General features: G+C 46.9%; 1 protein-coding gene across 2 annotated transcripts in view; it reads right to left on the bottom strand.

Moving 5' to 3' along the window:
• Window positions 1-1,689: 1,689 nt before the first annotated feature.
• The window catches only part of LOC110487260 (metal transporter CNNM1), a 13,244-nt gene continuing 4,823 nt past the window's right edge, over window positions 1,690-10,110 (bottom strand). Inside the window, exons 2-10 of one of the 2 annotated variants that reach the window (XM_036949076.1) lie at window positions 8,203-8,346; window positions 6,821-6,961; window positions 6,258-6,427; window positions 5,400-5,490; window positions 5,020-5,165; window positions 4,192-4,432; window positions 3,736-3,840; window positions 3,473-3,580; window positions 1,690-2,176 (exon numbers count right to left, since the gene is read on the bottom strand). In XM_036949076.1, coding sequence (XP_036804971.1) covers window positions 2,097-2,176; window positions 3,473-3,580; window positions 3,736-3,840; window positions 4,192-4,432; window positions 5,020-5,165; window positions 5,400-5,490; window positions 6,258-6,427; window positions 6,821-6,961; window positions 8,203-8,346 — 1,226 coding nt within the window. In that variant the 3' untranslated portion in view covers window positions 1,690-2,096. Of the gene's footprint in view, window positions 2,177-3,472; window positions 3,581-3,735; window positions 3,841-3,864; window positions 4,121-4,191; window positions 4,433-5,019; window positions 5,166-5,399; window positions 5,491-6,257; window positions 6,428-6,820; window positions 6,962-8,202; window positions 8,347-10,110 lie in introns of those variants that run through there. The other variant, XM_036949077.1, reaches the window with a different exon arrangement.

Here is a 10,110-nt window from a genome sequence, read left to right as displayed (position 1 = left end):
TTATAAACTCTATCTACAATACATCGCTCATATATGCATTTCTCTTCTATAAAAAGATATATCTCTGTATTACGTTCTGTGTAGGTGTCACTCTCCCCATACACCAGTGGTCTCCAGTCCTGACGATCTGTCCAATTTATCCATTTCAGTTTAGGACCTTTTTTGAGACAAATAGCACTTTAAAAATGCGTTGTGTTAAAATACCTCCATATAGATGTTGCTGACAAGCACAGATTTAGAATCAGCTTCCCCTCCCCAAATCCTAGCCCAAACCATTGAGGTGAAAAACAAGAAAACTGACCTTAAATCAAGTCTCATCCTACTCCAGTTAAAAACAGGGCCATTGTGTCTGAGAAGAGGATGAGGGTTCTGATTGGCTGTTGCCTCTATTCCCATGCAGCATAGTGAGTCAGCACTTTTTCCTGTTTTCCAAGGAAGGATGCTCTTCTCTCCTCCTCACTGACCAATGACAGGAGCCACAGAGCATCACTCCCCCTTTACTCTTTCTCTCCATCCCTCACGTTTCCCTTTTCTCCCAGCCCCCCGTCCTCTGTCTCTCCCTCCCTCCTCTCTCTCCCTCTAGCCCCCCCCGGCCTCTATGCCTCTCCTCCCCTCCCCTCCCTCTTCTCTCTCCCTCTAGCCCCCCGTCCTCTATGCCTCTCCTCCCCTCCTCTCTCCTCCCCTCCCTCCTCTCTCTCCCTCTAGCCCCCCGTCCTCTATGCCTCTCCTCCCCTCCCTCTCTCCTCCCCTCCCTCCTCTCTCTCTCTCTCCCTCTAACCCCCCATCTTCTATGCCTCCCCTCCCATCCCTCCTCCCTCTACCCCTCTCCCCTTCGTCCTCCCCCCTTTCTCTCCTCCCCCATCTTTCTCCCCCCACTGTGGTGCAGTGGCACAAACCTGAATCGGCACAAACCCAGTCAGAGCAGAGACACGTGGTCTTAACCCAGAGAGAGAGAGAAACATGGGTCTTATGGTACAGCTTGTCAGATCAAATAAGAAATGTATTCTCTACAACAAGATGTTTCCTAATGGCATATCCTACATTAGTAGTGTCTTTTGGATGTGTCCCGTTCACAACTGTGTAAAAGAGTTTCAGTATTGCTCATATACATCATTTGGAAGAGACTGGTCCGTTCTTGTGACTGGTCAGTTCTCATACCCACCGTTTGAGGAAGTTGTGATCACAGTCGGGCTGAGAGAATAGAGGTCTACATGGTGCTCAGCCAGTACCTAAAACATGCAGATTGAAGACTTTCTCTTTAGTAAGGCATTCAAACCCCAAACCATCTCAAGTCCTTTTAAACCCCTTACACCACTATAGCATGAGCCCATTCTGACAAGTCAACTTCTGGGTGAATCCTAAATAGAATTTTCACTTAGTCTCCCATTGATATCAATGCATGAAAATCCACTCAAGTGAACGTTAGGATTCCCCCGTTAGACAGTAGAGAGGAACGAGGACAGAAGAGAATAGTAATAAACATTCACTATCAAATAACACAAGTGATACAGCATCCATAAAACCACCTGAAGAAGGAATGGATGAGCTCTTTATAATGGCGCATGGTGAATATTCTTCTGTGCACTGATGATATCTACATAGTCTTTGGTTTCCTTGTCACAGCTCCAACAGGGCCAATTCAATTATTTTGTAAGGAGGAGGGGGGGGGGGGGGGGGGGGGGTGAATTAAATTGTGGCTTAAACCAAAAACCTCCTCTCTTCTCCTGACATCCTTTGTCTTCAAATCCATTAGCCACTTCGACATGAAACATTCAAGAAAAAAATAAAAAAACCCAGGTTCATGATGACATGGTAGCTTCCGTCCCGCTGGTTCAGTGAGTTCCTCCCATTTGGTTCGGTCTAAGATCAGAGACTGTGGGGGTGTTAGGGGGAGATGAGGTATATCTTTTCTATGTGCTGTTATCTCCTTCTGTTTCCCTTTAGAATGTCTGTTGGTGGGGACATCTGAGAGTGGTCAACTAGTGACTGGAACGTCAGACAAACGTTGCAGAAACGTCTGACAAACGATCAAAAAGAGGAAGGAAATAGGCTGTTGATGATAGTGTGAGTTAGTCCATATACACACACACACACTGCTAGGTCTTGACCAGCGGCTGCTCTGATGTCTCCTCAGGTGTCTTGTCTCCTTCCCGAGACTTTTTCCTCTTCTTGTGACCTGAGGAGAAATAAATGTGCATTTCATTGAAAAACATATATACATTTACAAATATATATATATATTGACACATATAGATATTAAATTGAAAAAAATCAATGTGAATCAATGAAATGGACAATGACAATGTCATTTACAACTACTTTGTAAATGGCATTTAGGTCACTACTTCTGACCGGGCTTTTATTGCTTATTTCCAGCAATGTGTTGTGATTTTGGTCCAGTTTCAGCCTTTTACTGAAATGAGAGAGACCATTCTGCTGCTCTTTGGCTCAGAGAGGGACCACGTGGGGAGGAGGGGGGGGGGGGGGGGGGGGGTGTGTGTGTGTTTAGGACAGTCATTTAGTTAAAGTAGCTCTGTGATTCTGAGCAGAGAAACACTCAGTCTACATCCCAACTGGCACACTGTTCCCTGTTAAGTGCACTACTTTTGAACAGGACCCACAGAGCTTTGGGAATGGGGTGCCACTTGGGAGGCTCACTTAACATTCATTCTCCATAGCTCATTCAGCAGTGGGCCAGTCGAGAGAGAAGAGAGGAACACACTAGTTGGCTCTCCTATGTGAGTGTTAGAGAGAGTGAGAGGGAGAGTGGTAGAGAGAGAGAGAGGGAGAGAGAGAGAGGGGGGAGAGAGAGAGAAAGAGAGGGAGAGTGAGAGAGAGAGGGAGAGAGAGGGGGGAGAGGGAGAGAGAGAGAAGGGGGAGAGGGAGGGAGAGAGAGAGAGAGAGGGAGAGTGGTAGAGAGAGAGGGAGAGAGAGAGGGAGAGAGAGAGAGGGAGATTTTGTGGAGGTCAGAGTGATGGGCCAGAGTGGTACACACACACTGGGAGGGACCAGGGTTTCCGTTAGGGGGCCTCCAGAGAAAATACTCTTGGCAGGGGGAGGCAGGGACAATGAATGACTGGTTGCTAGGACACAGCTGTTCATGGAGCAGAGGTGCAGGGAAAGAGAAAGGCTCAGGATTTAGACTGTTACTAAGGTTGCATCCCAAATGGCACTCTACTCCCTATTTAGTGCACTACTTTTGACCAGGACCCATGGGAATGAAGTGCCATTTGGGACGTATCCTAACATGACAAAGTGACCGGTGGAGGGGACTCACGGCGTGGAGTTGTTGGGTTTGTGTCTTCACAGTGGCTGGGTTGAGATTTAAATGGTTGTATGTGTGTGTGGGCAATTGGATTGTCACACAGGTGTTAGAATGCAAGAAAGTAAAGGTGTGTGTGTATTTGTTTGTGTGTATGCATGCTTGTGTGCGTGTGTACTGGATGTTGTGTATGTTGTGTGTGTGACTCACTGAGTTTGAGCAGTAGTTTCTTGCCCAGTGTGTCCTCTGATCCACTCAGAGACAGAGTACTGATGAAAGAGGAGGGGGCGTCCGTTTCTATAGCAACAGAGGCTGTGTCTGAGAGAGAGAGAGAGAGAGAGAGAGAGAGTTATCAATCTCCATAGTAAACTGTGGATGTTGTTTCTGTGTTAAATGTCTTCCCTCATCACCAACATCCTCCTTATTCTCCAGTCTTCCATCCCACTCCTTTGTTCCTCCCTGTATTCTCTTACCATTGGTGCCGTCCCTCTCTGAGTGCTCCTCTCTGATGTACGAGATCTCATCCATCCTGAGGAACACGGAGTCACTGGGGCTGTTCTGACCGTCTGATTTACTGCCTGTATGGAGAGACAGGACAGTTATGAAACACACAGTCACTGGGGCTGTTCTGACCGTCTGATTTACTGCCTGTAGGGAGAGACAGGACAGTTATGATACACACAGTCACTGGGGCTGTTCTGACCGTCTGATTTACTGCCTGTAGGGAGAGACAGGACAGTTATGATACACACAGTCACTGGGGCTGTTCTGACCGTCTGATTTACTGCCTGTAGGGAGAGACAGGACAGTTATGATACACACAGTCACTGGGGCTGTTCTGACCGTCTGATTTACTGCCTGTAGGGGAGTAATCAAAGGGAGTAAGTCTATTCTCTCTCTACCTCCCTCCTCCAGTATGGTTGACTTACGGACGATGCGGTTCTTCTCGTTGAGCAGAGAGGTGCTGTGTGGGACGGAGGACTGCTGTCCTCTGGTTCTGGCCGAGCTGGGCCGGGTCTCTCTGGGTGGGAGGAGGTGGTCTCCACTCTGCTCCGGGACAGGGAGGTCGGGAGTGTTCCCGTCTGTGGGCCGGGCGTCTGTGTCGGGGGTCTGGGGGGAGCTGTCCATCAGAGTGGCTGTCAGGGCATTCTGGTAGTGGCTACGGGTGATCTGGGGTTTAGAAGTCGAAGGTCAAAGAAAGGTCGTAGGTCATAAATAGTCATAGGTCGGAGTTAGAGGCTGTACTGTACCACAGCTCTGACTAAGCTACTAGGTTGAATCACAAATTACACACTTTTTCCTATGAAGTGCACTACTTTTGACCAAGGACCATAGGACTATGTATAAAGTAGTGCACTGTATAAAGAATAGGGTGCTATTTGGGACCTTTATTATTCATTTATTTTATTTGACCTCCTTTCTCTCCCAAATTCAATTACGATCTTGTCTCATCACTGCAACTCCCCAACGGGCTCGGTAGAGGCGAAGGTCAAGTCATGTGTCCTCGAAAAAATGACCCGCCAAACCGTGTTCCTTAACGCTCGCCCACTTAACCCGGAAGCCAGTCGCGCCAATGTGTCGGAGGAAACACCGTTCAACTGACGGCCGTAGTCAGCCTGCAGGCGCCCGGCCCGCCACATGGAGTCGCTAGAGCGCAATGAGCCAAGTAAAGGTCTCCCAAATGGTGTTGGAGCAGGTGTATCCAGGTAACGTGAGGTGGGCGGGGCTGTACTGTACCGTAGTCTAGGTAGGCCTACCTTAATGACCTGCAGGTGTGTGAGCTGCCTAACAGAGTAGTCAGGCAGGTAGACGCTCCCCCCTCCGTTGAGTTGGCCCAGACTGCCCCCATACAGCATAGAGTCAGACCGGTCCAGACCACTGCTACGGGAGGGGGATCTGTGGACTGAATCGAACAGGATGGTAATGAGTCAGACAGGGATTCGATAGTGTTCTACCCCTCTCTGGTCTATGCAATGGGACAGTCCAGATAATGTATGTGTAATCTGTTATGTTTCTCATGAAACGTTTTGCTTTCTTTGAGCTTGTAATGTGCACAGGCTGTTTCTCAATATTCACGTGTTAATGTTTGTGAGTGAGTGAGTGAGTGAGTGAGTGAGTGAGTGAGCCAGTCAGTTACCTGTGGGCATGATGGCAGGCACCCCGTAGTAGGCGAACGCTCCGTTCTCAAACCTCAGAGCCTCTTTACCAAACTCCACCTCCACACGACCCTGAACACACAGGACAGAGAAATGGTCAAGTTCCCTGATTTGTGTCTAAGCCACATTCTAGATATTCCAAGCTATATATAAAACCAGGGTTGTTGTAGCAGTCAGCACCTCCACCTGCAGCACATGATATACTGAGTATACAAAACATTAGGACACCAGGTTAAAGCTATAATCCTTTATTGATGTCACTTGTTAAATCCACTTCAATCAGTGTAGATGAAGGGGAGGAGACAGGTTAAAGAAGGATTTTTAAGCTTTGAGACAATTGGGACATGGACTGTGTGTGCCGTTCAGAGGGTGAATGGACAAGACAAGATAGTTAAGTGCCTTTGAACGGGTAGTACAGTAGGCGCCAGGCGCACCGGTTTGAGTAAGTCAAGAACTGCAACGCTGCTGGGTTTTTCACGCTCAACAGTTCCGGTGTGTTTCAAGAATGTTCCACCACCAAAAGGACGTCCAGCCAACATGACGCAACTGTGGGAAGCACTGGAGTCAACATGGACCAGCATCCCTGTGGAACGCTTTCCACACCTGGTACATGCCTCGATGAATTGAGGCTGTGCTGATGGCAAAAGGAGGTGTAACTCAATATTAGCAAGGTGTTCCTAATGTTTTGTCCACTCGGTGTCTCTCTGTGTGGGATCGAATCCTCTGCTTTGACACACGTATCTCCTAACTGTCCTGTCGGTTCTCTACTCTCCTATCAATAACATACATCAAATCAATTTGATTTATCGCTAAGGGACAATTATTGCGGGCGTTTATACCTGTAGTAACAGGATGAAGTAGTCAACAGGTTTGTTTCTCTGAAACAGGAAGTGCTGTGGGGCCAGTTTGTTCTTGTCATCGTAGCTCAGCTCCTGGACCACACTGGGGTGTTTAATGAGACGCAGTAAGATCTTCTCTGATAGGTGGGCTGGCTTGAAGGGCTCCACCTCTACGGGAGGGAGGGAGGGAGGGAGGGAGGGAGGGAGAGAGAGAGAGAGAGAGAGAGAGAGAGAGAGAGAGAGAGAGAGAGAGAGAGAGAGAGAGAGAGAGAGAGAGATAAAAGGGGAGAGATGAAAGAGGGATAGAAGAGGTAGGAGGAGAGGGTAGTAAAAGGGGAGAGATGAAAGAGGGATAGAGAGGAAGAAATGAGAGAGTCAGTGGAAAAGTAGTAAGAAAAAGGTAATTTGTAATAACTGGTAAACACTTCTTTACTATTCAATGGGTTGTTTTTTACCAGGCCAAATTGAGAACAACTTACTTCCACGGAGATTATATATTTCCTTATTTAACACTCAGGAAGTGACCTCACATTGGACAGGAAGTGACATCACAGTGGGCCTACCTGTGGAGAGGAAGCGGTGCGTGGCGAGGAGGAGCTGGGGAGAGATCTTCACCTTCATCTCGTTCTCCGACAGCTTAAAGATGGAGAAGTCCTGCTGCTTCCTCTCATGGTGAGAAACACGACGCTTAGAGCGGTTATCAGCTGTAGAGGAAGACACTTAGAGAGGTTATCAGCTGTAGAGGAAGACAACACTTAGAGAGGTTATCAGCTGTAGAGGGAGACAACACTTAGAGTGGTTATCAGCTGTAGAGGAAGACAACACTTAGAGAGGTTATCAGCTGTAGAGGGAGACAACACTTAGAGTGGTTATCAGCTGTAGAGGAAGACAACACTTAGAGAGGTTATCAGCTGTAGAGGAAGACAACACTTAGAGAGGTTATCAGCTGTAGAGGAAGACAACACTTAGAGAGGTTATCAGCTGTAGAGGAAGACACAACTTAGAGAGGTTATCAGCTGTAGAGGAAGACAACACTTAGAGAGGTTATCAGCTGTAGAGGGAGACACAACACTTAGAGAGGTTATCAGCTGTAGAGGGAGACAACACTTAGAGAGGTTATCAGCTGTAGAGGGAGACAACACTTAGAGAGGTTATCAGCTGTAGAGGAAGACAACACTTAGAGAGGTTATCAGCTGTAGAGGAAGACACTTAGAGAGGTTATCAGTTGTAGAGGAAGACAACACTTAGAGAGGTTATCAGCTGTAGAGGGAGAAAACCTCTAAGTGTTATCAGCTGTAGAGGAAGACAACACTTAGAGAGGTTATCAGCTGTAGAGGAAGACAACACTTAGAGAGGTTATCAGCTGTAGAGGAAGACAACACTTAGAGCGGTTATCAGCTGTAGAGGAAGACACTTAGAGAGGTTATCAGCTGTAGAGGAAGACAACACTTAGAGAGGTTATCAGCTGTAGAGGGAGACAACACTTAGAGCGGTTATCAGCTGTAGAGGAAGACACTTAGAGAGGTTATCAGCTGTAGAGGAAGACAACACTTAGAGAGGTTATCAGCTGTAGAGGAAGACAACACTTAGAGAGGTTATCAGCTGTAGAGGAAGACAACACTTAGAGAGGTTATCAGCTGTAGAGGAAGACAACACTTAGAGAGGTTATCAGCTGTAGAGGAAGGCAACACTTAGAGAGGTTATCAGCTGTAGAGGAAGACAACACTTAGAGAGGTTATCGGCTGTAGAGGGAGACAACACTTAGAGAGGTTATCAGCTGTAGAGGGAGACAACACTTAGAGAGGTTGTCAGCTGTAGAGGGAGACACAACACTTAGAGAGGTAATCAGCTGTAGAGGAGACAGAGTTGTTATCAGGTGTGGAGGAGACACTTAGAGAGAGATTATCAGCTGTGTGTGTGTGTGTGTGTGTGTGTGTGTACGTACTGTAGAGGTCAGTCTCGTCCAGTATCTCTGACTTGATGATCTCCTCTATAACGTCCTCCAGGGTCACGATGCCCATGACCTCATAAAAGGGGTCACCCTCACCCTCGTTGTTGACCCGCTGGACGATGGCCAGGTGGGACTTGCCTGGAGAGAGACAGGATATGACATCATAATACTACCCTAACCTGTGAGACTTAGCTAACAAACATGGAGGGGATAGACTATGTGGGAGGTGAAACTCCAACATAAAACAATGTCATTTTTTAGTATACAAAAGCATGTATGTATTTAAACATATTTATTCTGGCTGTGTAAAGGGATCTAACTACGTGAATGGGGTCTGAGGTAAGGGGAATAACAAGAGAGGAAATTGGTGGAGACAACAGATCTCCCTTGACATGTTCCTGAGGAGATAAATAAACAAACAAAGAAAGGCACTTGTCTTTTCCTACTAACACTGACTTTACTGATAAATACTTTGTTGAGGGAAATGTACTTACTATGACTGTGATGTGGTTGTCTCACCTAGCTGTCATAAGATGAATGCACTAACTGTAAGTCTCTCTGGATCAGAGTGTCTGCTAAATGACTCACTAACTGTAAGTCTCTCTGGATCAGAGTGTCTGCTAAATGACTCACTAACTGTAAGTCTCTCTGGATCAGAGTGTCTGCTAAATGACTCACTAACTGTAAGTCTCTCTGGATCAGAGTGTCTGCTAAATGACTCTCTAACTGTAAGTCTCTCTGGATCAGAGTGTCTGCTAAATGACTCACTAACTGTAAGTCTCTCTGGATCAGAGTGTCTGCTAAATGACTCACTAACTGTAAGTCTCTCTGGATCAGTGTCTGCTAAATGACTCACTAACTGTAAGTCTCTCTGGATCAGAGTGTCTGCTAAATGACTCACTAACTGTAAGTATCTCTGGATCAGAGTGTCTGCTAAATGACTCACTAACTGTAAGTCTCTCTGGATCAGTGTCTGCTAAATGACTCACTAACTGTAAGTCTCTCTGGATCAGAGTGTCTGCTAAATGACTCACTAACTGTAAGTCTCTCTGGATCAGAGTATCACTGAAACACAAACACACAGACTACATCTACCATGAGGCCACAGGAATAGAAGCAGTTGGCGATCTAGTAGAAACACAAACAGGGGGGTGTATTCATTAGAGCACACCATAGCAACCCATTGCACAACATTTGGAAACGGAATAAAGAACCCTCCCCGTTTTGTTCAGTGTGCTTCCGTTTGGTTTCTAGAGAATACACATCCCTGGGTCATCGCCCAGTGACACACCAATACCCAGGAGGCCCTAGTGACGCCAATCTTCCCAGCAGAGGGATGATGCACAGCTGCACCATATTTCCTATTTAGTGCGAGAGAGGGAAACAATCAAACTGGGTGCCATTTGTGATGCACAAATGGGGGAGGGGTAACCTCCATGGTAACAGGGGGGTATTATTAGAGACACCGCCAGAGTAAATGGGGAATCGTTTCAGATAAACAGTCTAGTTGATTTGTTAGTTAGATATGGTCTATTTCTCCTACTGTTTGTTGATGTTAAAGGTTCTGTGAGATGGTGATTTAGATGGAAGGAATGGGAGGCTGGTTCATTGTGCTTGTTTGTGAATGAGTGAGGAGAGGAGAAGAAGAGGGAGGAGGAGAATAGAGGGGAGGTAGGGGTTGGAGGGAGTAGGGGGTGGGAGGGGGCGTGCAAGGTGATTGAGTTGTACACTGCTCAGGGCTCCCCCTGGAGAGAGAGGAAGAGTGAGAGAGACTGCACTGCAGACACCAGCAGCTGAAGATTACATCATCAGCCATTATGTAACACAGTCAACACTTAACACACATCCTTGAACACAGCTGCAGCTACCCTCTCTTTCTCTCACACACACACAGCTGCAGCT

This window comes from Oncorhynchus mykiss, chromosome 17, assembly GCF_013265735.2.
Source record: "Oncorhynchus mykiss isolate Arlee chromosome 17, USDA_OmykA_1.1, whole genome shotgun sequence".
NCBI lineage: Eukaryota > Metazoa > Chordata > Actinopteri > Salmoniformes > Salmonidae > Oncorhynchus > Oncorhynchus mykiss.
This window is presented reverse-complemented; position numbering and strand designations above follow the sequence as displayed.